Genomic DNA, 27,828 nt, shown 5'->3' with positions numbered 1-27,828 from the left:
CATGTTGTTCCTTTCTGAAATGATGATAAATTTTTTTTCGTTGTGCTCAGTCTTAACTCTAAGACTTCAACCATTCCTTGAGCACTAAGTTAGTTACCTAGTGATAGATTAGTCTGCGTGGAGCTGAACAAATAAAACACTTGAGGAATAATCAGGTTGTGTACACTGACTTTATCTTTTGTTTACATGAGCTGGAGAGCTTGATGTTTAGATTGTCAACTCTACTTCTTACCTGGCACATCTCTTTAAAAGTCCTCAGTGAAGCTGAAATGCTCTGCTTCCTACAGGAAAGGAAGATACTGGATATGGATGCTTTTCATCAGTTCAATAAAGGTTATGATCTGCTTGGGTAGAACTAAAAACCAGTAAGAGCCAAATGATTCTTACTGTCCAGTAGGTCATATGATCATGCGCTGAAATTAGTGTTAAGGCGAGCCTCTGCCTGCTACATAGTGTAGCTTTTTGGAAAAAGTGATAAGCTTTTTTTTCATTTGTTTCAATTGATAGGCAAATGTGCATATGGAACATTTCTACAAATTTCTACTTCTTTGTGATATTTATTTTGCTAAATTGAAACTTGCACAGTTCCTTTAAAAATGAGGATATTGCCTTATGTGAAACAACTTCTTCACCCTAAAAGTACTTGTGGTTCCTTTTAGGTTGCTCATGAGAACAAAGAGGAATGCTTAACCATAAATAGTAAGTTTTCCTCAGACAAAATGTCCTCCTCATCTGTGCTTTCTTTTATTTTTACCTTGGATACTGATGTTTCTTCTGTTCTTTGGCTAGTATATATATCTTAATGAGCCTATTTTTGGACAGCTGAAAATAAATCCATTAATCTTTCCTGCTGTAAATCTTTATTTCCCTTTTTTTTCCTCCAGTCTTTTCAGTAGTTGGGGCTTTTATGGTTGGGTCTACTTCTTTATTGGGTTTTGTTGATTGGTTTTTTTACCAAATTACAGTAAAGCCATTATTATTCCATGTTATTCCCATGTTATTATTTATACCAGTGTTTTATTTATTTTTATTTGTCTTTGAAAATATCCCATAATTTCTGTTTCCCAGTGTTTAGGGTTTATTCTTTTTCAGTCTCATTAAGACTTCATTGCAGCTTACTAGAGTGAGGCACTGGAATAATGAATTCTGATATTGTTAGTAAAAATGTGCTTTAGTGAGGTGAGAGGAGAGTAAAGGAGAGTAAAGATGAGGAAAATTTCCCAGTTCAGAAAAAGAATGAATACTGATGTACTTGAGCACAGATTGAGCATGTTGATTTGCTGTTCTTTCATATTTGAAAGGTTTTTATCCAAGTCTGGGGGACACAAATTTGGAACCTTTTGAAAATGAAATAAAAGACTAGGAAAAACGTCAAGTTGCCTCCATATAAAATATAATGTAAAATTTGAATCCATCCATGGTTTCTTTTGGGAATTTCAGCTCTCATGGCTAGAAGAATGTCATCTGTACTATGACTTTTTTTTTGTTGACTACAGGGGTTCAAGAGTTTGCCCATCTATTTCTTCTTTCACCAAGTCATTACATGACCTTAAGGCAAACTGCTGCAGTGTGTAATAGTTTAAGAAAACATTTCCATCTAACCTACCTTTTGAAGCTTGTTATTTTAATTAGTTGCTATGTGACTTTACTATATTGCACAGCTGTCTGTTGATTTATCATTTCACCCATCTGATGATTGTTGACCTATTTTCCCTCTATCTTGGTGTCCTTGAGATTTAGCAATCCCATTCTGAAGAAGATTAGTGAGTAGTGTGCTGATAAAACATTGATGTATCCACTCTGTGTTTGGGGAGGAGAACTTGCTTTGACCTGTGATTTGATCATGGGTACTGAACATTTGGAAGCAGTGAGATTGCATATTTTGATTTAATTTCTCCTAAGAGGCTCTGCCTCCTGCATCTTGACCCTGCTTCATAGTGTGAACAAAGGTAATAACTGAGGAGCAGTTGGAAGATCTGCTTCAGGAGTACATCCTGCTGACCCAAACCAGAAAGGCAAATGTAATCGGAGTTTATGAAGTTGCTTTGGGAATATTGTGCAAGACTTGTTACAGACAGGAATGAACACGTGTTACTTTTTCTGGTCTTCCTGCCTAGGCTTCAAGACACTGATGGCAGATTCATCCAGTGATTCAGACAACTTATTTACGGGTCGGATTGGAAGGCGGCCTTTGAGAGCATCCCACAGCAGAGCTCAGAACTATGGTGCTGAAGAAGTTACAGAGAAGATCCATACTTTAGCAAGCACTTTGCAGGTTGTTGACAAAATACAGCTTTAGAGTATTTATAGAGCCTGCATTTCTTTAACACAGGGTCAAATTTCCATTTGTAAAGTTGTGGAGTGTATTGTACCAATGGGAAACATTGCTTTCTCTGCAAACCAGAGATGGTTTTGGGAAATAATTCATACTGCTTTTGAGTTGAAAGTGTGTGGTTTGTTACACTTATACAGCTGCTATATCAGACAGTAATAGAATGTTGTTAGAAACAATGATGTGTTGGGGAATACTATTTATAAAGTTAGCAAACTGAGTAAGGGCAAATCAGCTTTGTTAGATTCTCACAAAAGGCATGACATTTTCTAGCAGAAAGTTTCAGCCTCATCTTGGTTGTCTTTGTAGTGTGTCAAATTTCCAAATGTCTGATAAATATGTAAGCGGTCAATTCCTTCAGGAGAGAGCTTATGTTTCAATTATTTTCTAGATGTGAAAAAGCACTGTGAGAAGCATTATTTCTAAACTTCTAAGAGAGCAAGAAAAAGTGGAGTGTGCAGAGGGAATATCTGTTTTGCACATGGGTAGAGACATTTAGCTATCCTGACACCATTAGTGCTGGAGAATTTATTCCCATTCTTCTCTAGTTGACAGTTTGGAATACCTAGAGTGGGGTGGGTGTATGTTTATTACTTATTGTATGGCTAGCAATATTTTTTTTTCCTTTTAATATATGAGAAGGGAAAAATCAATATAGAATGGTAAATTTAAAATTCAGAACTTCTTATCTGGAAAATAAATGTCAATCTAGACAAAAAAATAATAAGAGTATAGTCTGACTACTTTTTAAAAGGGATTCTTTGGTATTCTGATTCTGTCAAACCTCTTTCTAGCTAGTCTTCTGAAATTCTGATTTTAAGCAAGTTGCTTTTTGTGGACTGCTTTTCAGCAGATCTTCCATCTGATGCAGGTGTTTATCTGGTCAGAAAATACTCATGCAGTGACCTTACCTAGTGTGTTCACCTTCAAAAACTTGTTATTTCTCAGATAATTATTCTGTTCTACAAGCAGGTAATGTTAAGATTGTGGGATTAAAAAGGGTTTTCTACAGAATGGCTGAAACTTGAAAAAACATTTTATTTGATGCTGAGGCCTTACTGTTGTACTGAAATTATAGACTTTGGTTTTTTTTTCCTTCTTTATTTTCCTCCCTTTAGCCATGCTGTATTCCTTCAGATTCTGGTTACTTGAATAGGATTTTGAATACTTAGACCCTCTAGAAAGTATTTGTGTTTTCAGTTTAATCTTAGAAATCAATAAGAATAAAGACAACAGTAATGTTTGATTAGAGGAGGTTTCTGTTTTGACTTTTTTTTCTAAAACTTTTTTATTTAAGGATACCAACAGAAATTTAAGACACGTTGACCATTTGCTAGGACAATACAGAGAATACAACAAGGAACAAACCAAAGCAATAACAACTGTGAGCAACTTTCAGTTTATCTTAACTTTTTTGGTCTTTTCCATTAGTAGAATTCATAGCTTGGTATTGGAAAAAAAACCAACTTGGTATTAGTGGACAGAATATATAAGGAGTTTAAGCAGCTGTAAACAGAAACTTTTAATATTTATTTGAGCAAATGAAATCATAATATAGTAATATTGTGTAATGAAACTCTGACAGGTTTTGTAGGCTCATTACTTCTCTGGTTTATAAGCACCAAGTAGATTATGTTATGGTACTGTGCAAAGTACAAGATATGTAGCTGAAATAGAGTATTCTTTTGCAGGAAGAAGTGGTAAGATAAAAGGTGAATTACAGCAGGGAATGAGATTGTAATCATACTGGTGTAGCTTTTTTTCCTGTCGTTCTACAGCGGTTTCTGGATCTGTTGACCAGCTTGCTCTAAATTGCAGAAAGGATGAAAATTCTAAAATTAGTCTTCTCATTTTAGAAACTCAAACTTCTACAAACTTGAAAACAGGTGTCTTAGAGAAAACAAAACAAATTAGTGCAGCTAGGGCAAGAGAGGTTTGCAATTCATTACAAACAAGCTGCAGCAGGTGCTGCCTTAAAACAGATACATATGAAATGTAGAATATTTTACATGTGAAGGTAGAGAGAGTGACGAAGCAAGTGTGTAGAAAATGTGAAGAAGAAAATGTGTAGATCTCTTCAGAGAAAGAGATCCAACACTGTATAATTCTGCAGGAGTAAAGCATCAATTTAACCATTGTTTGCAAGCTTCTCTTAGAAAAAGGAGAACCTTTAGAAAATTATGTTTTGTGGATTGTCAAATAAAAGTGGAACAAGGCAAGTGGCTAGGAACCAAAGTTAACAAATGCAATTGTAAAAAAATGTTATGTAAGTTTGAAAAATGAAGAACTAATTTTTGAATATAGTTAGTTCTGTACTCTTAAATTGGGAATGGCTTCCTTTTCCCAGAAGTAAAACTTCTAAAAATAGGGGTTTCTATAAAGCTGCTTAGGGAAATTTGGTAGCCATGTAAAATTGATTCCAGATAGGGCTGGTGGAAGAATTCCAGTAAAAAATAATTTCTTTGAAGTTATTTTCTGAATTTTGCAGAACTGTTAATGAGCATTGCTGGCAAATAGGTCTTATTTTGGTTGTAGGAGATAAACTTTTGAGTTTTCATGGTGGGGCACCATGTGGTGCACCACTGTTTTAAGGAATTTGATATTTCAAGCTGCCAATGTTGGAAGCATGTTTTGCTATAATTACAGGAATGTGATATATGAGCTATTGAAAAAAAGCTGTTATTAATTCATAGCTGTTTTTGGCTTAAAAATAGCTTTTATTCTGTTAATGACTTTTAAATAAATAATATTTTCCATGCTTTTTAAAAAACAAGTTTGTGTTCATATTTCAATAACTTTTCTACAGTTGAAAGAAACACTGGAGCAATCTATAGGTCAATTGAGGAGCCAGCGACTAACACGAACCTCTGGAATGAGAAGTGCATCTCTCTCAAGCTTATATCCCAGTGACCTGGATGGAGAAGGAACATCAGGTAAAACACTTGAAGGGCTTGAGTATGCTTGAATTATGTCATATGGCTGTGTTATGCAAAGAGGAAATTAAGAAAAATGTGTAGAGGTTGATGACTTCAAAGAAACTGAGTTTAGAAATTTAGGAGACCTGCATTAAGTTATGCAGTTCTTTATGTGGTAAATTTTTCCAGCTTTCTGTTTCTGTTAGTATTTTTTGCTGATGATCCAGGAGATCTAAATGAAATGTTGATTCTTTCAGCTGAGGAAATTAATTTTCCACTGCACGAGTTGTAGGTACATACAAGTTAAAGCTAAATCCAAAAGATATGGCAGCTTCTGAAGCTTGCTTCACAGCAAAAAGGAAATTTAAATTTTAAATGCATGAGATTATGGATGTTTGGAAAGAGTGGAAAAGAAAAAACCAGAAATTATTTATGACACACAAAAGAGTAGTTTCTTTCCTTGCGTGTCTCACAAAATTCATTATATTTTGGGAAAAGGTATGTTTGGGAGGAGTATTCCTTTGAGAGGTAGTACTTAATGTATTTTAGTAGAAAGCTCTAAAAATTTAATTTCTGTGTAAAAGCTGTGAAATAATAGTTTGAAGCTCTGATAGATTCATGTGGAGGAAAAAGTGGTTGGTTGGGCAAATAAAATTTGAGGAAAAACTACTCCTTGGAGAAACAATTCCTCTTTCTGGAATACTTGTATGTCATGGGTAAGAAATGTTTAAAGTGAAGAAGAATCCTGGGAAGAGCTAAGAGTCATATGCATGATATGTAATTCAGTAGTTGTTTTGTCTGTAATGTGACCCAGAAGGAAATTGTCAAGATGAAATAAGCCTTTTCTGTGAAGCAAAATGAAAAATTTCCCATAAAAATTTCTGTTTTCCTGCTTATCTTTTTTTTGTATCATCTCCTACAGGCAACCGCCACTTCCTGCCCACTTCTCCTCTCAGGGATTACGGAGACTCCCAGGGCAATAAACACCGAAGGTCTAGATCTGCCAGTGTTCGGTTTGTCAGTGAGGCAGATAACATGGAGCAGGTACAGAGCACTAATGGGAATTGCTGTTCCAAACAGGTAGTGTGTTTGCTCTTTGAGAGTCAAAGAGTCTCAGAGACTCTTTGCTTTTACATTAAATGAGGTGATTCTGAAGATGCAGCTAAGAATGTTTCAGTTATGGTTTGTGCTTTCAATGTTACCTTCTTTTTTCATTAGGCAGTCACCTCTTGTAGCTGTCATGAAGTTTCATGCAAATCATTATAGAGAAAAAGATGCAGATGATAGTGATATCAAAAGTAAAATATGAAAATTATCTCCCTGCTTTTTAGGCTGTCTAATGACAAAGAAAAATAATCTCTGAATAGCCTGTTTAGTCTGTAGAAGACTGAGAGGGGATCTCAGTAATGCATATTAATATCTCTAACATGAATGTCAAGAGGATGATGCCAGACTGTTCAGTGGTGCCCAGTCACAGGGTAGGGAACAATGGCCATAAACTAAAACACAAGAAGTTCCACCTCACTGTGAGGAAGAGCTTTACAGTGAGAATGGCAGAGCACTGGCACAGGCTGCCCAGGGAGGTTATGGAGTCTCCCTGTCTGGAGACATTCAAAACCCACCTGGACAAGTTCCTGTGTCACGTTTTCTAGGTGACTCTCCCTTGGCAGGGTGTCACCATTGGGTCAGGAATGGATGAATGAGTGACACACTCCAGATCTCTTCAGGAGGCTAATAATAATTTTGCTAGGAACCCATTCCTTTTTATACACTGTTCAGACACATGTGGACCTGATTGGTCCTTTAATCAACACACCTCACATGATTGGCTAATTAAGGAGACACCCTTTTGTAAACATCTTATGAGAAAACAACTGTTCAAAACACCAGCTGCAAGATTGTTTTAATTCTTTCTCTCAGCCTTCTCAAAACTCCCAAAACAATTCTTGGGAAAATTTATGTGGCTTTCTCTCTCTGACCAGGTTGCCAGTATCCACAGCAGGGGGCTTGGATGGGATGAGCCCCAGAGGTCCCTTCCAGCCAGTTAACATTCACCTTTGTGCTGGAGTTCAATGAGGCTGGGAAGGGGATTATTCTGCTTTAGTTAATGGTATAGGGTCTTAGTGCTTTTGCTTTTAATTCAGTGTAGCTTGACTTGATTTTGAACCAGGTAGTTCTTCATCTTAGTTCTTGGTCTGACCTGTGAGTGGGATAATTGGAGCCTGTATTCAGGGAGATGATGTGAGGAGAAGATGTGTGTGCCACAGGTAATTTTCATATCCCTTAGCCTGTATCTACTTGCAAACTTCAGAAAAAATAAATTAATTACCTTAATGGATAAGATTATAGTGTTTCTGTTATCCTGCAGGTAGAGAGGAGATTTCACTGCGTGTTTTTGCTTTTTTCAGACAGGGTGGCTCGACTTGCTTGAGTGAATCTGTGTAGACTAATATTAAAGAAGCTGATTGTAAGGTATTCATATTGGCTTTATTAAATCAGTCTCAGCTTCCATATAATTTTAAACTTAACTACAACAAGTTTTCTTAGTTGACTTTTTGGGAAACAATAGCAATTTTAGGCTTTTTTTAACCCTCTTTCATTGTCTTTTCAATCTAGTTCTTCCCCCATTCCTTCCTCTCCCAAGGTAAGTGTAGAAAATAATCCTTGGAAGGAATTAATATTATATGGAAATCTTTCCTCTCAACCATCCAAAATCCTTAGGAATATTTTAGATTATTTCTAGATATTCTATAAATATCTTGGAAATTTTATTCAAGGGAGTTCCTGCAATGCATACAGAGTTCTTCATATCAAGTCACTATGTAGGCAAATAGCATTTTTTTTCTGGTTTTGATGATAACTGCTGGTTTATTCCTTATTCTTGCTTTTCAGTGAGTGAATGTGGCCTTTTTCTTTTTATTACGTATTTTGTAAGACGAGTATAGTGCTTTGAGGAATGATGAACTAGAAGTAGCCATTGATCGTGATTATAGGTAGAAATTAGACCAGAGATAAAGCTGTACTGCTTAAGTCGAGTAGTGGCTTTTTCTTTTTTTCTGCAACCACTGTCTCTTTATTCCCATTATTTCAGCCAAATGGTCTTTTAACATGTTTAAGTCCCTCTCTTTCTTAGCACATACATTTTGAAAATACAACGTGTTATTTCAAAGTCTCTCGGGTCAGGTGGGAATTTATGGTTAATCACACAGGGGAGGTAGTAGTGCCTGTGTCTGAATGTTGAGGGCAGTCAGCTTGGTTGTGGAAGATCCAGGTTTAAATCTAGGACACTGAACAAAGGAATATTATAAATTAGGGTTTTTCATAACGATAATCCTGGCCATGGAATTGTTGACAGCAATAGGTTGCATTAGGATGGATTAACTGTCACTTTTTGTTCCATGAAGAATGAATGACCGATTCATTTTTTTATTTGTTCCCTAAAACTTTGATGATGAATGGGAAATGGGAGGTTTTTCAGAAAAAACCTCCTTTTTCAGAAAGTACTTTTCAGAAAGAAGATGTGTGTTTTTGTTTTTTGGGTTTTTTTCCTCCCAAGGTCTGAAAAAAGAGTATGTAAAGTCTTGGGTGAGGTAAAATGCCTATTCTTGGTAGTTCCTGAATACATTATGCTGTTCTGCTTGTTTCGTTTCAAGTTCCTATGTAATCTATTTATAGTAGCATATATAGCTGGGCAGAACTTTGTTTTACCAATACTAGTATTTATTAACATGAAATATGTCTCTCCTGAGCATTACTTGTTCAGATATTTCAATTTGCTTTGCATTAAGTTAAAGAGGTGGTATAGTGTCTAAGCTCTAAACCACAGAAAAAAACCATAGTTAGGAAACTTGGTTTAGCAAATAAAGTACTGGAAGTTAAACTGCAATGAGCAAGTATTGTGAAGGGTGGATTGAAATAGAAGAATTGAATTGAATTGAATTGCCTCATCCAGGCTCAACTACAGCTCGTCGAGTTCTATTATTTTTATGGTTATTTTTATCTGCTTTATTTTAAAAAGTGTGTATATGTGTAGATATGTATTTTTGAAATATCACAGAAAAAAGGGTTCCAAAGTCTTGGCATAATTTGTGTACTTTCATTTACAGCTGCATTCTTTCCACCAGTCTCTTCGAGATCTCAGCAGTGAACAAGTTCGCCTGGGAGATGACATCAGTCGCGAGATTTCAAGAAGAAATCGGTATAAACAGAATATAACTACGCGTGGAGAGCAGTGTGGAAAAAAATTCTTAAACTCTTTTATTTAAAAAAATAATTTTGGGGAGAATGAGTTATTGTGCAACGTGTAGATGAAAGCAGGATTATGAACTGCTTGTTGTATGTCATCTTCTGCAGTATTTATTAACACCTACCAATTCCAATTTGTATAATATATGGGGCTTTCCTCAGCTTTTTCAAATATATGCACAAAATGACAAGGTCTAGAGAATTTCCTTTATTATAGCTTTGCTCGTAGTTTGTTCTTGTTACTGAGTCCCTTTAAGGCAAGCTCTCCTGCAGGCCATAATGTATATACTTTCTCAACATGTGGTGCTTTTTTCAATAGCAATAACAGGAGTTAGACTGTTAATTCCTAGTAGAAAAGGACTGTGTAGATGTGTCCATAATTTTTTTTTGTGGACCTGATACCTGGCTGATACTTAGATGGCTCCATTTCTTCACTTGAGGAATGGAAATGCTTTTTATTATGACTTTTCCACTTGAGGCTTGTTTCTCATTATGCTATAAATTATTATGAATGGGCTGTAGAACAAATTGAGGTAGCAAAAAATTCTGGGGGGGTTGCTGCTGCTTAAAATTATCATGGGTGTTACTTAGCTTCTGCACTGTAGAATATTGTCTTACTTATATTTTTCCATGAAGGACTGATGCTGAATTAAGAAAGACCTTGGAAGAATTGTCTGAAAAGCTCACTGAGTCACAAAGACAAGAAACGGTGAGTGTGACTAGCCTGAAAAGGATTTTTTTAAAACTAGTATTCGAAACAAGATGTGGGCTTCTAGTTTAACATATCTGTTGGTAATTAGTATGACATACTGGTATGTATATCTGAACATGATCTTATTTGGGCTGCTATAGGTTGTTGAAATGTTACCCTGCGATAATGAAATCAGCAAGACAAGTTTTGTATTTCAGGTTCTTGTTTTAAGTACAAGTGTTTTACAGATGTGTGTATTGTGAATTTTTCTGTTTCAAAATTCACAGCCTTGGAGAAAGCTGCTTTTTAACTTTGAACATTGGTTTGAATGCCGTTATAATTGTTGAAGGTAACTTTGGAAAGATACAAGCTTTCTCCATGTTATGATGATAAATGCTATTGTTTCTTCTTCCTCCTTCCCTCCCTCCCTGTTCTTTTCAATCCTTATCATCTGTGTAGCAAAATGGGAGGATTCTCTTTGGGCTGTACTCTTCTCCGAAGGCTTCCTGACAAAACGTAGCCAAGGAGGCAGGACAGCCATGACAGTATTTTCTTTTTTGTCTCCTGTATCTGCTGGAAGCAGACTAACTGCACTCTATGTTACTTAAATCTGAGAGAGCTCTGCTACTGTGATTGAAGTCAAACAGCATATTGCTGTAGGAACAAGAGAGGTTGAGAATCACCCCAATAATTAGTAGGTGAGAATCCTGTAGGTAGTGCTTGACACATAAGACTTGAGTGTATGCTTTAACTTGAGTGTATGCTTTGTGTAAGCATTTGCTGTGATACTAGTAGCAAAGCTGACTTTTCAGAGCAAGTGTTATATGTGCATATTTTCCCATTGGTGATTCATCTTGCTCTAAAATTGCATGAATTGGTCCTAAATGCTCTGTCAAGGGCTGTGGTGATGTGTTTGTCACTGGTAACAATATTGTTGGCATGGACCACTTGTTGGTACCAGCAGACTTAATAAATATACTTGTGTAAATTCATATTTCTAGATTAAATTGGACATTGATTCAAGACACACTATCTGTACCAGTTATGTTCTTGATGTGATAGGGTCCATCAAGGAAAGACTTGCCTTGACAGCCTTTGTAGAAAAATAGGATGGAGTTGTCTTTGTTAGAATGTTAATTTTGATTTCTCCTAGTATCCTGTTAGGATAAAGTAAGTTTATCTGATAAAGAATTCTTGATGCTTGGTGAAGGCTGTGTTTTTCTTGTAGCAGACTTCTCAGTATACTTACTTTTTGTCTCTTTCATGTACCAGGAAATTAGCAAACTCATTTTTAACCAAAGTGGTTCTTAAGAAAATAGCTGCTACAGCTGGCTACATTACAACTGTTCAGTGCCATTGCATGAGAGAAACAAACCTTCCTCAATCCTCTGGAATGGAGGCATCAACTGTCTGTTCATTAATGAAAGAAATAACTAGCTCTTTGGCCTCCTACACTACTCAGTGCAATACAACAAGTAGGGTTTCAAGATATGAAATTCAAGGTTACAACTTTTGACCTGAGAGAAGCAAAAAATGAGAGTGGTGAGGTATAACAAGGAAGTCTTCTGTAGAATGGTAATGGTAAGGGCAATATCAGAAGAGTGAGTCTCTTAATTGGGAGGGAACATTATAATGCAATAAAGCTGTGAAAACTGAAATATTTACTGATCTTCCTGTAGCGGAGACACAAATGCTGCAGTAAGCTGCAGTGAGATGATTTTTATGTGTAGGACTTGTAAGAATTCACCTGGAATATTCTGCTCATTGATGATTACTGACTTTATGAAGAACATCCTAAAGCCAGAAGGAGAGAAGACTGGAAAGAGGAGAGGGAAAAAAAGGAAAAGGGGAAAAATAGAAAAGGCCACTAATTCAAAGACTTCCTGGAAAAGATAAAAGAATAGCTGGGGTTCAGTTTGCAGAAGAAACAGGTCATTAGGAAGGATCTAGCCATGTATGATGAATGGCCAAAAAGTGGAAGTTTACTGTACAATATAAGAACAGAAAGTCATCTAATGATAATTTTGTACAATAGAAGTCTAATCACCTGTGAGTTAGGAGCTTCTTGGTCTGGAAGTGATCTGTCTGCTTTCTGTACTGAGAAATAATCTCTCTGTGGATTTCTTTTTTCAAAGTTGTCCAGTCTTTATTATAACTTGCATGTCTTTATGATCTTGTCTTACAGCAAGGGGTTCCCAAAATAGATTTTATGTTGTCAGAGGAGCTGCCATTTTTTGGTGATCCGGTTTCTTTGGGGTTCTTTTTGGTTATTTTGTGTTTTGGTTGATGTGTTTTGTCTTGGGTTTTTTTGTTAGTTGTTCTAGGGTGTTTATTTGTTTGGGTTTTAAATCTAATTTTTCATCCCTAATTTTAGCTTGGGAGGTTGTTCATTTTCTTCAGAGGCTTTTCAGAGTGTTGCTTTTTGGGCCAAAAAATTCTGACTTAATGCAGTATTGTGTCCAGCCAATTCCTCACCACTTAAAAAGCCTAGTGGTAGCAACATTGTGCACTGCTACTTTACCAGGGCTCTCCAATCCTAGGTGTGGATCCCTTGCCCTTGTTCAAAGCCTAGTGATCTCCTATTGCCTGATGAGGCTGGCAGAATCAGTGAGATGAGGTAAATGCAAAAAAGAGGAATTTAGTATGCATATTAAGAATAAAAATAACTCTTATGGTGTGCATAGCAAAGCATGAGATTAGAGTGCATGTAGAAACTAGGGTCTGGTATTGTAGATATTTGACATGCTTTAGTATGTGTATGCATTTAGGAATTCTTCTAATGAGATTGCTTAATTCAGAATTTTTTGTCATTGGTGAAAGTGAGTTGGGCAAGACAAAATACCTTTTTTCTCAAAACTTCCTTATGCAAAGTTGTTGGGGAACTTTTGTCCTTAGTGCCTTTAGGCTTGAGTGTGTTTATCACCTCAAGCATTGCCATCCTTGTATTTACATTCTGCTGTAGGATTCATGGCAATAAATTCTCTACTTGAAATCTTGATAATTTCATAGGATGAGCTCATGGTAGAATCATTCTTTTCCTTTCAGTGTCCTTAAGTCTTTTATTTTTTAGAGACATATATCTAAATTCTTACAGTTTGGTATATTTGGGGCTGTTTGAAAATTGCCTGTATGTAGATGTGTTATGATAAAGGTGTAAGTCATATAGTTCTTCTGAGTCACTAGTTCAGGATTTATTTTTATAAGGGTTTATGATTCTTAGAGCCTTTTTGATGCAGCATTTGAGTACTTTAGGATTCACACATCACAATCAAAACACAATATTTTTCCTGTAGAGAGAGCTTTTCCATGCTGATATAAAAAAACAGATGACTTTGAAGGTGGTGACTCAAGCATAGTTGAATGCCTGTTTCAAGTCAAGCACTCTTCATGGCCTTGTACTTGAGAATCTATGTGCAGTTTTGCTAAAATGCCCTTCTGGTTCTACAGCTCTCTATATCAGAATCTCTTTCTTAGCTAGGCATTTTGTGAGATTCCTGTGTTCTTGAAAAGGCTTTGAATGTTTGCTAAACAGGCATATAAGCAATCAAAAGAATATTTACTTACTTTATGGTTATATAAGATAGCCCTCTTGGATATTTTGTTGCAATTGCTTGGATAGAAGCACATCTCAAATTGCACAAGATGCTGATCTTTGTACATAAAAAGCAACTTCCTCAGAGCACAGTTAAGTTAAAATTAAGTAGATGTTTAATTGAGATGGTGCTGTTATAAAATGATGGTAGACTGTCTCTGGAAGAAGACAACAATGTCAAGTGAAATGGGTCTTACATGGAGTTACTGTAGTTATGATACCTCAGAGAGACAGGTTTATTGTCAGATAATGAACTGTCTCTCCAAGATCTGGTATAAGGTGTTTTGGTGCTGCACTGGTGACTTGTAAAGGGTATAACACATATTGTTATTTGCCATGAGGAAAAAGTTTAACAATATTTGAAGTTATATGTCTGAAAAAAGTTTGCTCTTTTGTGATTTTAATACTCCCGTTTCATGTATGCATTGATGATAAAATGGGTCGTAGCAAGAACAGCAGCAAAAATCTGTTAAAATAGATTTCTATTAGCAGGACTTGTGCACTAGAAATGACAGTGGAAAGCTGAAAAACAGGTCAGAAATTCAATAAGTAGGATGGTGCTTTTTGTACCATAAGCATCCAGCATCTTCCACGAGATTATATTTAGCTGCGTGACTTAAATGTCACCCTAGTTTTAAAAAGGACATTCTGTTCCTTGTGTTTAATTGCGGGGGAGGGGAGGAACTTTTTGATAGCAGCAAAATCTGTGAAAACAGATTAAGCTACCTGAAAGCTGTATGTGGAAACACAGCTCTAGTATCATCATTATTATTCAGATAGTCTGTTGCTAAAAATGCATGCTTGAAATCACATTCTAATATGTTCTGAATGCAGTAATTTAGTGCTAGTATTTCATGTCATTGTGTAGAGCCTCTATATTCTTTGTACTGTCCTTTGGTGAAGCACTTGTCTACACTAAGATTTTTGATAACATTCAGAGGTAAAGATACATACTTAGATGGTAGAAGTGTTGTTCTGAGTCAGGGTCATTTGGGACAAAGTAAGACAAGTATGTTTTTAAGTTGACTCTGCATGTAATACTTAATAAATTAACTTTTTCTAATTATTTTTTAATCCCTGCTGTTGTATGCCATAGGCTCTGTGACAATCTTAGGAAGGTCAGAGAGGCTACAAAAACAGGAAACATAATTCTTGTGGGAAATTAAAGCCTTGCTGAAGTGCAAAGGTGTTACCAATACCATACCAATGTACAAAGTATGGGAAACAAATAGGAGTTATAAGTAGCATCAAAATGTTTGGTGGTTTGTGTTGGTTGTGGGGTTTTTTTTGTGTTTATTAAAAAGGATTATGTCTGTAGCTGAAATTTCCATGACAAATATTAGGATATATAATCTGTCTTTTTTACTACCTTGTTAGAAATAATACAACAATTGCATTCTGGAGTGAAGGAAGTCAGAGGCAAGGCAAATCACCTCATAAAGTTACTTTCTTACTTGTTCTGTGTTAATGATAATTTGTAATGAAATCTGAACTTCGCAGAATCTAAAGCCTGTCTAGTGTTGCCTTGTGTCATGTTACCTACTGTGCATGCTAGACCCATGACAGCGAAGAAGTTACTGAACTCTCCTTTGGAATGTCATCTTTGGGGGTGATGTTACTTTTGAATCTCCTGTCAAGTCAAAATTGTATGTTTTCTTTCTTAATAGTGCACTATAATTAGTGCACTAAATTAGTGCTTAACAGCACTAAAGCTATTAAGAAAGTGCTTCATTGAAAAAGATGCATGAGAGAGCTGAGAAAGCTTCTGTCTTCAGAAGCACGTAGTCAAAACTTTTTCAAAAAATGTTAAAACATTACTGTTTCATTTCTTTGTGTTAGATATGTATGGGGAAAAAGATGACAGCTTATTTCCTAGGTTTCAACAAAGATATAACAAGTTTTATGACAGTGTTATTTTCTGTTCCTACTACATAGTATCATTGTTTCTGTTAGGTGGAGTAGTTTATGAGTTCTGAGAAGTAACACTAAGCGGTACTTGTCAAAAGAAACATTGCAATGTGGTCTTTATCTTTTTTTATACATTAGTTTTTAGTAGAGTAATTTTTCTGGATTGTGGCTGCAGAGCTTTCATAGCTTCATGAAAATGTGTGGTTTGCTGCAGTACCAGGCATCTCATGATGATTTTAGGAAAAAAATACAATTTTCCAGATTGTAAGCTGACTGTTCATCTTGCTGCACAAACAAGAAGTGTTTTCTGAGAGATGCATTCTGTTGTAAAGAAAAAGAGTGTTTTGTTCATTAAGCCTTGTGAAGCCCAGATCATAAGTGTTGCCTTGATTGTGTTTCTGTTACTACCTAAGTTGTATTGCTCATGGTAAAATTTTCAATGCATGCATATGCCTAGTGCTAATAGAAGTGTGCTTAACAGAGAAAGATGAGAACTTATTCACCTCCACATACATCAAAAGCTAATAGTCGAATGGTGTTTTATTTTTATCTCTTTTTATCTCTATCTTTCTCTTTTCATCTAATTATAATTTGGTAATGGATATATTGCTTTCTAGTGTTTTAAAATAATTAGTTTTAAAGTAGGGAGGAGATGATACATAAATATTTTTCTTACTTATCTTTAACAAAATAAATTTAATTTGCTGCCTCAAGAGGGTGCTGTCTGCTAGCAGCTTGAATTGCAAAAGTGAAGTAATTCACTTCTGCAATTCACTAGGTATTTTAGTCTGATTGAGCTTTTATGTTCATAATCCAAGTTGCTTTAATAAACACCTGTTGTTGTTTGTATTAGTTTCTACATGGATTCACAAAAAAACGGGGGAAAAAGCTTAAAGTGATGTAATTATTTTATGTTGGTACAGTCATTCTTGTATATTTCGTTCTTCTTTACTACTTTTTACTCACAGATTTTGGATCATGAAAGAGGCAAATATTGGTCTGTTTTGCAGGCTGGAGATGTGAAAGAAATGCCCTTCCAGAGGTTAATCAGGCTTGTGACAGAGAAGCTATGACTTTTGTATTGCAACTTCACATTAGGCTGCTCTAACCTTGATAATAAGATATTTAACCCTTGAGTAGAACCACCGCTGTAGAGAAAAGTATGCATGCACATAAAGGAGAATACTGCCAGCAAGATAGCAGTTTGGTTTCCTGCCTGAATACTTCTGGAGTACTGACTGCTATAACTAGTTATTTTCTCTACCATTCTAAATCTGCTTTAATAAAATACAAATTATGTTCTCTCTTCATTTTGCCCCATAATCTGTTTACATTTTTGCCATTGATATTTTCACATGTATTAAAAGGCGCACTAATTTCCAACAGCATGTGTTTTTTTCCTTTTGAAGGTATCAGAGCGAGTAGAGAGGAGACTTCAGGAGATAGAAGAGGAAATGCGTGCTGAAAGAGAGCTCGTAGAAAGGCGCCAGGACCAGCTGGGTCATGTGTCTCTTCAATTACAGGAGGTATGCAAACGAGAGCTTCCCCTGCATTTAGGATTTAGGAATGTGTTGCATTTGTGAGCCTGTACCTGTCAAATTGGCAGAAGCGCTCATATCTTGGACACATGTTTTAACTCTCAGTCCTGCTCACATTGTTTTGATGACCAGATAGTACCAAGCACAGTCTCAGTCTTTCATTATATTGTCTTGACTATATTTTGGCCTTTTTGGTAACTGCCACAAATCTAGCAACTTACCGCCTATGCCCTTCCTGAGAACCTAATCAAACAAAAGCAAGTCATTAGCTGGGTTTTTTCAATTGAAAGGTTTTATTTTCTAAAACCTAAACTTTGCTTGCTCATGCAAATGAACACTTGAATTTATTTCAACAAGCTAAAGCGCTGTAGTGGCCAGACAACTTTTCACTGCTTTTCAGTTTTATTCAACAATACCTGATGAAATAAAAAATACTGTTTAGGAGGCAAATAGAAATGTTTAGAATATAAGTTAAAATTTGAGACAGCTATTAGCTTTTTTCTTCTTGTTTCAGAAAACATATGAAAAATACCTATTTCTTTTTGATTTTACTTCTGTTTGGATAATCAGTGTCTTAACATAGTGTGACTTTTTATTTTACTCCACTTAAGATTTGCAATGTTATCTCTCTGTGCAATAGGATACTATAATTGAGAAGAAATCCCTATGCAATTCCTTGGTTTTCATTCTTAGTGTTTGCAACATAGCTTTTTGGAAGGCTTTATACTGTGCAGTGATACTGAAGAACCTTGCTCATGATGCTACATATTTCATGTAAAGCTAGAGACTGTTCAAAGATGTCATATTTTAGAGGATGATGTGGGTTTTTTTGTTTTGTTTTTTTTTTTAATATCAATAAAAAGTAACATTTGTCAAAAGCCTTGGAATCCTGCCAGTATTTCAGAAAGACTTATTGTTTCATTTTCCCTTCAGTTCATGCCCTAGTGGGTGAAAAGAACTAGAGTACTGAATTTCAGTTTTCATTGCTCTTTAATATGTCTATCTCCACTTCTAGATTCTTCAGTTGTGTCTTCAGGCTGGGGAAGGGATTCCTAATGCAATGTATTGGTGTGATTTGATAGTGTTATCTGCAGAATGGAACAAGCTTATTTTATCCTCTTAAAGGGATGATATCTTGTATTCTCTAAAGATACATTGACACTGCCAGAGTTACCTTAGAAAGAAAACTTGAATTCTATGAATGAGTTCAAATGTAGTTCAAAGAATTTTCATATGATCGTTTATAGATCATATGAATGACCATATTCTATGTGATCATGAGCCTCCAGGCTGGGTGCCTTTATTCTTGGTAGCACATCTTTTGAATTTCTTGCAAAAAGAATATGAAATACTATGTACATCCTAGACCTTCTATTCCCTTAAGGTGTCCAGCTGTGAATTAAGATGGTTTAATAGTTTCTTCTGTAAATTCTACTTTATTTTTGTAAGTTATTTGTCTTGGGGAGCCCCTTTTTAAAATACAATCTAAGTTGCAGTATTTTAGAAAGAATGTACTTGAACTGCCTTGTGTACTTTTGCATAGGCTAGTGAGAATAAAGTAAATATATATTTTGCTACAATTGTTATTTGGATGAAACATGCTTCTGCATAATTTTGGGCTTGTAAATTTGTTATTCTATTTCTTGTCTTTTGTAATTTGAATTGTGAGTTAGATGGACTCTAAACTCTGACAGTGGCCTCAGTCTTGTGGTAATCATTGCACAGACATAATGTTCTTTTGAAGTCTACTTCTGTTTTCATTTATTTCTCCAAGATGCTTCCCAAGTAACATTACTGTAAAGGAGGGTAGTGTTTACACTGAGTTTTGAAATCCTATCATTAATATGGCCTGAATGATTTACAGAGAAATACTATTTAAAGCATTTGTGGCTGTTTAATGATATAATTTTTTCATTAGTTTTGCCTGTTACAGATTTGAAATGAAATAAAATTTGACTTTTGCATGTGATCAGTAGTTGCTCTAATTAAGAAATCATGTGAAGTTTGTGAGGATTAAATGGTAATATTTTCAGTAAAGTGCAGTGCCTGTAACTGACCACTACTTGTCAGTGTTTTACCATCTTAAGAGAATCACCTTCCTAAATTGCAATTATTAAATTATATATTTTCAGGATCTAACACAACATGATACATTTATTTTGGCCTTTCTCTTGTCTGTCTTTTCTTTCTGTCTCTCGCTTTTTTGTATAATGCGCAAACTTCTTATTTATATTGTAGTATTACGTATAACTATAATCATAGACTGATTATGAGCCAGGAAGATATCTGTGTATACTGACCATTAAGAAAGCTTGATGTATAAAATGTTTTAAGTTTTAAATTTGCATTTTTGTTTTGAATCTTTAACCTGTCTGTGCTGTGTGTAGTTGTAGAAAAACTATTTACTGCACATTTTATGTCTGTTTTACCTTAGTGTGTATTGGCATGTTTAATCAGCAATTACTGCAAATTAGAAAATAGCAATTATCAAACAAATTAATACAAATTGTATATCTTAATTTTTTCTATATTTCTGATATAAACATGTTTCTGATTAGAAAGAAGAACATATATTCTTTTCTTGCCAGGGGTATTGACCTGTATACATAAATTGCTTTAACAACTGCATCGGTTATGACTATTTTGAGATTCCTCAGTGCTTCTTTTTTTTTTTTTTTTGAATATAAAGACGCCATCACCTCTTACTTTTTGTTTGCATTTTTCCATCTATTTTCTGAAACAAGATCAAATATCATTCTTAAAAATCTTTTCTTTGCATTCTTTTCTGTGCATTGGGTGTCCTAGATGGCTTTACAAAATTCTCTGCTTGGCTTCCTGGGTTTTGATGAAATGTGTCCGTGTGTTCATGCTTGGCATGCTTTAGGTAAACAGAATCATCATTATTGAACCTTTTCAATCCACTGACTGTGGTAAGGCAGTGACTGCAGCTATGTCTTAAGCTAGCAACTTGGGTAGGCCAGGAAGCATTTTTTAACTTTCTCCTTGTGCAACTGTACACTTAGGCTCTGTTTGCCTCCCACTACAAATACTGTGAACTGCAAGAAGCTGGTGGACAAAGAGTGGGGTAAACTGATGGTCAAAATGTTATTGAACATTGTTTTTTGCATATCTTTATCACTGATCTTTTTAGTCGAACATAAACTTCATCTGTGCTCTGAGCCACCTGGATATTTTAGTGCATTGTTGATACTTGCTCTTTGGCTCTGTGCTATGCCACCTGTGGCCAATGGTTTCTGTTTTGATTGTAGTTTGAATCTGTCTCTTGCTTGGAGGCATGAGCAAGTCTCATACATATCTGTCACTGAAATAGCTAGGTAGTCTCTTTTTAACTGCCTGGCTGGTATGTTTAGGTAGCATACTTGGTGTCATGCTAATCACTAATGTAGCAAGTTAGGGAAAGTATTTTCATTCAGATTAGGATGTGGTACATTTTTGCCTTACTTTAAATTTTAGCTTGAGGCTGTTGTGCTTGTATATTTGTAATAGTATGAAAAACTCACTGATCAGTCCCACTTTGAAAGAGCAAGTTTCAGTTTGTAGTCTGTACACAGCTTTCAAAAAGTCTGGTTTTATTTAAAAAGAAAAACAATACAGCAAAGCCAAACTGAGACCCAAACCCTAAAAAACGTAGGCTTAAGTTGCTGTAAAAGTTAATTTGCTCTTGAAAGGTTATCATATGTTGGAAAGATTGATAACTTGAATTGTTTCACAATCATCCCCATAGTTTTTGTCATGTATAAGAAAAATTAATCTATGAAGCATTAAGTTACGATTTTGAAGTTTTGAGGTTCAATAGATATTCTGTGTATATGGTTGAGGTATGCTCAGTTGGGGTATACCAGTTACGTTTGTATTCTAATGCTGTCTTATGCTAATGAACTCTTTATAAAGACCTATAAGAGTTGCTCTCCTTGTCAAATCAAAAGTTCATCTAGCCTGACCACCTAGCAGGCAGTGGAACGTGTTGCTGGTCCTTCCCAAAGCCATGCTGTGAAGACCTCTGTACATGGAAGTTCTCTGTCTCCTTGTGGCCTCCTCCAAGGCCTCATCAACCTTGTCAGTCTCTTCCAGACCAACCTGGACACTAATGCTTTCAGAGGAGGATCTGGGTAGGAAAATCCTGTTGACTGTAGGCCTGTTCCCACTCCTTGGTGTTTCAGCTTCTCTGGGCAGTGTCTGCCTGCTGTTTGGGACCCATCAGGGAGGAGTATGTGCTTGAACTGTTGTCTTTAGCATCCTTTTCCTAGTTCCTATTTTTGACATTGACTTCCTCAGCCCCTTCTTTGGGGACAACAAATGAAATCAAGGAATCAGTTGGATCTTTCCATGTTTTGTTTGTTGTTTTTTTTTTCTTTTACCCCTTCCAAGAGAAAGCTTATATAGTGGTCTTTAGTGGAGAAAAAAACAAGTGTGGCCCAAAACAACAAGAGATAATTATTCAAAAAGCAGTACAGAAAGGAGGCAAAACACAGAATTAACTTTTACCTGTACAATTTCTGAATTGTCAGTAGCAGTTGACATTTGTCTGGCTGTGGATGACCAGATGTTTCCATTTCCTTATGACCTTTTGATTAACTGCTTACCTGGCATCTACTGGTACAATGCATGTTTCACAGTCCAGGCAGTGCACGTGTAGTATGTTTCATTTACTGTAACATTACTTCTTTTTTCCCAGTATTTTAACTCTGGGGTATCTATCTAAATCTCTCTCTATACATGAACTGTTATTTTCCTTAAAATGAAATGGCTATGGGCTGTTTTTATAATATGCAGAAAATAAAATGGGAAGTTATATTTATAGTATCAGTTACAGTAAAGGATGCATTTCTGTTTGAAATTATTCCTATTAAATAGCCTGAATATCAGTCAGTGAAGTTGAAATGGCATATTTATTTCCATGGTTTCTTCTGGGAATTAGGATGTGCTACTGATGCAGAGATATTTTTTGCTTTCAGCAGGAAAAATCTTTGAAAATTTTACTAGTATTCCTGAATCCAGTCCAGCTGTAATACTTTCTTTATGATTCTGACCTCTCTAGCCAAATCTGTACATGAAAACATGCGTGTTTGATACCATGTTAATTATGAACAAAAACAAAGTTGGCCTAAAGTTGACTGTCTATAACAAAGCTTCTAATTTTGCTAGTAAAACTAATGGTCAATTGCAGTTAATAGACATCATATATTCCAAGTAGGCTGTTCTGAACTGATACTTCTGATCATTAAAAATAAAAAAAGAAAAAACAGAAACCAAAACAAAAAACAAATTAACTTTGATAATGCAAAAACAGCATTAGCTGAAGACATGATCTTAGACTTTTGTTCATGTTGCTTTTTGGGACTTTTCCCAGGAGCCTTTTTGAGTAAAATGTGTGCAGTGTTGAGTTTTATAGTTGACTGGAAAGATAGATTTAAATCTCTACTGAATACTTAGGAAAGTACCTTAAATGTGTTACAGTCTTCTATTATCTGATTAGGGATCACTGTGTCTAAAAGTATAACTCTTTATGTGGCATAATATTTTCAGTGGCATAGTTATGATTAATGTCTTCCATGGTCTCAGATTTTAATGTAAACTGTTCAGGCAGAAGAGTAATCCAAACTGTACTGAAACCCTTACATTTTCTGAGGTGAAGTTGTAAGAGGGAGGGAAGTATATAAAGGCATTTATTTTTTCCAGAAAGCTACTTCTAAAGCCAAAACTTCTAAAGCTGAATGCCTGGCTTCACTGACGTTGATTAATATCTTGTATTCTGTTTTCATACCCTGAAATTGCTCTTCAGTGTACAGTGAAGAGAAAATGTTCAAAAAACTGAATGAAATGGCACAATTTAAAGGGACAGATTTCAAGGAAGATAGGTTGAGATTTTCCTATAAATGAAAATGCTGTTTGGGAGTGACAGACTGGGAAAAAGAAATTTTCTTCTGAAAAGGCTATGCATTTTTTTTTGTTGTTCTGTTGTTGTTTTAGCAAGTAATTATGGAAGGAATAGACATACTTATGCTTCAGGATATGGGATGAAAATAAAATATTTGTGCTCAGGTACCTAATTAATTGATTTGTAACTAGTGTGAAAAATGCTTGGTCATGTTGTGCAGATAAAACTGTGATTTATAAACAGTTACAGAAATTCATGGCAAATTATCAACCTGTGGCTACTGATCTCATTCAGCTGATGCTTCTAAGTAGTATTTAAAATGACCCAATGACTTTACCATGGCTTGAGATATCTAAACTTGTGTTGTTTATGTTGCAAATATTGCATGTCACTAATATCTGTCATGTCACTTCCTTTGCCTGTGATTGTATTTTGCAAATAGTGTTGGTTTGCAGAGGGACAAGATTTTGGAATTGATGTTTAATGCACTTTTATTTTTGTAAGATGATTTAGAATGTGTACACATGTGATTTTTAGATGCCTCAGTCTGGGAGGGAATGGGAAAAGTCCCCATGGAATTGTTTTATTTTTTGTTATTGTTGTCAAGGAAGGGCACCTCAGTGTTGGTAATTTTTGGTCAGGAAGGTTTCATTTGATTCAGTTGTAGTTCTGCAGCTTTAAGCATCTGTCCAGATTTAGAAGAAATAAACTTTTCCTTTTTTTTTTTTTTTCTTTTGACCTCTAACACAACCTTATGGTAGTGTTTTCTTGACTACAGTGCATTGAATTTCATAACATGCACACTTTATATTAGAGAATATATTCTTTTTCTCTGATATGTGCACACCTAATCTGTAGGAGATCTCTTGAGCCTTTTAGACCGTAATCTAAAGGTGTTTGGGGTCAACTTGAGACTCTGTAGCTCTGTACATAGGAAGGATGTTAGTGCTGCTTTAGACTTTGTGTTTGTCCCTGTTCTCTGCATGGGTGTGTTTATGTATGCATGAACCTATATTTATCTTTTCATGACAATATACATTGGCTTTACATGGAAATATTAGATGCAGACAGAAAGCATTTGTCTAGATCTTCTTTCTTAAATGTATCACCACATTCTGTATTTTAATAGCCTTGGAATGATGGCTTCTGTAAATTTTGTGATGAAGTTTGCAATATATTTTTCTCCTCTAAAGGTTTTAAGGAAGCAAAATGTTAAAGCAGATGAAACAGAAGAAGTCATGAGAAACAAACTTGTGAAATATGAAAGCGAAAAGCACCAGGTAAGACTTAATTTTTTCCTTTTTGTTTGTTTTTAAATGATCATATAGTGTCATCTGTTACAGTATATGCTTCCTTTTTCTGAGAAACCAGAAGAACAAAACTTTCTTTACTCTTTAAGAATTCAAGGTGTGGGATTTTTTTCTGCATCAGAGGCACTGTGAATATAGACATGCTCAGCTTGTGTTTCTCCTTCAAAGCTCTCCAGTTATAGTATGTTACTTCTAATGACTCTTCCATCCTGCCAGGCAGACAGATTGATAACTTGGGCATAATCCTTGATTTCTTTCTCTGTTTTGTCTCTGAATTTGTATGTAGTCTGCTGTTGCTTATTTGCAGCAGTTCAAAGCAGCTTTTCTTCATCCCTGCAACTAACTCATGCTGGTTATTTTGCACCATAGTTATTATTAATTACTCTTACTGAACTGTTGCCATATTTCACTCGATCTTTTCATAGAAAACAAAATTTCTTGTATTTCTATTCTAGCAGGATGCTGAGGCTGTATTACACTTTCCCTGTTTTTTTCCACTTGCATCAAGTTTAGCATCTTTCAAATATATACCCCTTTATGCTGAGCCTTTATGTAGTGTTTTGTGTAGTGTTTTACGTTATGTTGTTCTCTTCATTCCCTTAATATTGGTCCTGTTTACTTTGCCCATTTGCCAGGCTTTCAACATCCTCCTTGAGATTGCTATCTCAACAATAACAATTTCTGCTGTCAAAACCTCTATTTATTTCCAAGTAAATCTTTGAACTATTTATGGAAGAAGTCAAAAAATATTTTGAAGCTTTTGCTTTCGTTTCTTTTTTTTTTTCATGGTCATCAGTTTGATGACTATTTCTGATTACACATTTTGACTATTATGTTTTTAGGAAAACTTACAGTTTTATGAAATTTAGGGTAATTCAATTTTTTAGGCATCTTGTTTCCAGAATAATTCAAATACATAATCTTGCACAACACAGAAACCCCACCAATTTTACCAATTACAGTTCTAGCAATGTGTGTCATCTTTAAATAGCAATGTGTGTCATCTTTAACACTTCTAGGAATAAACTATTTACCAAAAGTGACTTAAAATATTAAGTTATTATTAATTTTGAGTTTGAAAGTACGTTTCAAATCCAGGGACAATGTTTTTGAAACTTTGTTAAAACTTTTTTTCCATTTTTTTACTTTTAACCCAGTAAAAATCTGCTTTTGTGATTTTGTTTTGGATAATATAAATTATTCTGTATCTTTATGTGATATAGAATATTGTACAAAAATTATAAACTGTAAGTAAAATTCTCTTTATGTAATTTAAATAAATGTTGCAGGGATTTAGTACAAATGAAGTTTTGCTTAAAATTTTGGACAAATAGAAATAATGTGTATATTATACCAAATTTTAAATAAATGCTCATATGGATGAATTTGTGTCAAAATTAAATGTTAAAATGCACCTTTATATTATGATGCCTACATTGCTTTTCTTTCTTCATCATCCTCTGAAATGAAAGCTTGAGCAGGAATTGGAGCAGTCCCGGAAAAAGTTGAGTGAATCTGAAGGCAGTAGAGAAGCTCTTTTGCATCAGGTAACTGCTTTAGTGTGGTAAAAACGCTAAGGTTTTCATATTAGGTTGTGTCTGAGTCTTTTTGTTTAATATTCTTATCTCATACTCTGATGAAACTGTTTTATGAAGGAAGACATGAGGTATAGGAAGACAGGTTTAAGTTTGTATAATATGTGGACTGAGCTCGTTGTACTTTTTCTGCTTTCCAAACTTTTATGTGTATATGTTCATATGTATTAATTATAGTAGTGATAGTAATGGTATGTTTTCAGTACATAAACACATTTTGTGAAATTTCCTTTCATAATATGCTTTAGAACTACTCCTATATTGGTAATCATTGTTCTGCAAAGCATGTGCTATAATTGGTGAAATCAGATAAATCAATGACCTAGAAGTATTTGCTACATTGTAACATGCAATAAAAGTAAATAAATACCTGAAAAAGTATCTAAAGTGTGCTTTAAACAATAGCTATTGATGCATGTATTATTAAACTTAAAATTTGTAGGAATTTCTGTTATACCTTTAGGAAAAAAGTCCTTTCTCCTAAACATCTTTCCTTTAGAGGGGCTGGATAAAAAGACTGAAATAACTAGGGAGGGGGCAATTGGCATTCTCATCTTTTAGCATGACTTGTTTGTCTTGTGTATCTAGCAGAAGTTCGAGTTAGCTATATTACTGTTTTGAATTTAAATCATTGTGAATGGAATATAGAGTAATATGAATTAGAGGTATTTTTCTTCAATTCAATTTTAGCATGTTGGATTTTCTCTATTTTCCTACATGATGTCATCTTTGTAAATACTATACTATATATAATAGAAAGAAAAAATGTGAAGATCCCTGAGTTTCTTATGAATAAATACATTGTATTTTTAAGGAGCACAATTTAAATAAAACATACTATTTATTAAGTTTGGATAGACATTTTCACTACCTATGAAAAAAGACAATTGCAACATATAATATGGTAGCATTTTGTTTGGTCTAGAGAAATTGATGCTCATCTGTTCTCAACATAAATTAAAAGGTTTCCTTTAATTTTGAATAATCAATTTGTGGCCTGTAATTAGGAAGTCATTTGTCTTTTTGTTTACCATCTGCAGTACTCTCAAGATGTATTTATAAATATTTTTGTGTGTAGTTTTTTTTTAGCTTTTAATAGAAGTATATTATTTATGTGTTTTGTTCTGTTTTTCATTAAACTTCTGATGCTTGTGCATATATTTTAGATTGAGGATCTTCGTTCTCAGCTTTTGAGAGCAGAAGACGACCGTGTAGAATTGCAACATCAAATCTCATGTGCTGCTATGCATCGCCAGAGCTATCAGGATGTACAAGATGATGACAGGAGAATTAGAGCAGGTACAACTAATATTTTGCACTGGAGACCTGCAAGCTAGTTAGTAGGATAGAAATTAATTTTATCTTAGAGTTGCAGTCTAATTCATCTATTGTTTTGACAAAACCAGCCAATTAGTTCCTCAGGTTTACGTTAATATGTATTGACACCTGAATATTAACAGACAAATAGCAATGACAGTTAATTTATGATAAAATATTCTGATTTACATGGTTAAAACAGATGAGACAATTTTAGCAAACTGAATAGTGTTTTTACAGAAGAAAAATATGTAATGTTATTAAGTATTAATTTTCCAGAAAACTTGCATTTCATTCTATTTGCAGTTTGAATTCTGCCATCTTGAAAATGATAACAAGAGTCATTGATTAGGTAGTTAATAAGGCTGATAACTTTCTGGTAGAATTTCTAAGCAACATGTTCCTGAGTGGTTAAGAAAAATTTTCTGTATGATGCAGTCAGAGCTTCTGTCTGCACTGTGTTAGAGTTCTAGAGTTGGAATAGTT

At 34.9% G+C, this 27,828-nt stretch overlaps 1 protein-coding gene across 3 annotated transcripts in view; it reads left to right on the top strand.

Annotated features, from left to right (window-relative positions):
- CEP128 (centrosomal protein 128) overlaps positions 1 to 27,828 on the top strand; it is a 102,799-nt gene that overhangs the window by 801 nt on the left and 74,170 nt on the right. For all 3 annotated transcript variants that reach the window (XR_005257074.1, XM_038138131.1, XM_038138130.1), the window contains exons 2-12: positions 660 to 699; positions 2,118 to 2,275; positions 3,630 to 3,716; positions 5,139 to 5,265; positions 6,170 to 6,291; positions 9,354 to 9,445; positions 10,129 to 10,201; positions 17,093 to 17,209; positions 24,314 to 24,400; positions 25,903 to 25,977; positions 27,192 to 27,324. Coding sequence is in view for 2 of the 3 variants with exons in the window: in XM_038138131.1 (XP_037994059.1) it covers positions 660 to 699; positions 2,118 to 2,275; positions 3,630 to 3,716; positions 5,139 to 5,265; positions 6,170 to 6,291; positions 9,354 to 9,445; positions 10,129 to 10,201; positions 17,093 to 17,209; positions 24,314 to 24,400; positions 25,903 to 25,977; positions 27,192 to 27,324 (1,111 nt within the window). In the remaining variant the exon portion in view is untranslated. The remainder of the gene's footprint in view (positions 1 to 659; positions 700 to 2,117; positions 2,276 to 3,629; positions 3,717 to 5,138; positions 5,266 to 6,169; positions 6,292 to 9,353; positions 9,446 to 10,128; positions 10,202 to 17,092; positions 17,210 to 24,313; positions 24,401 to 25,902; positions 25,978 to 27,191; positions 27,325 to 27,828) is intronic.

The sequence above is a fragment of the Motacilla alba genome, chromosome 5 (genome assembly GCF_015832195.1).
Source record: "Motacilla alba alba isolate MOTALB_02 chromosome 5, Motacilla_alba_V1.0_pri, whole genome shotgun sequence".
NCBI classification, from domain to species: Eukaryota; Metazoa; Chordata; class Aves; order Passeriformes; family Motacillidae; genus Motacilla; species Motacilla alba.
This window is presented reverse-complemented; position numbering and strand designations above follow the sequence as displayed.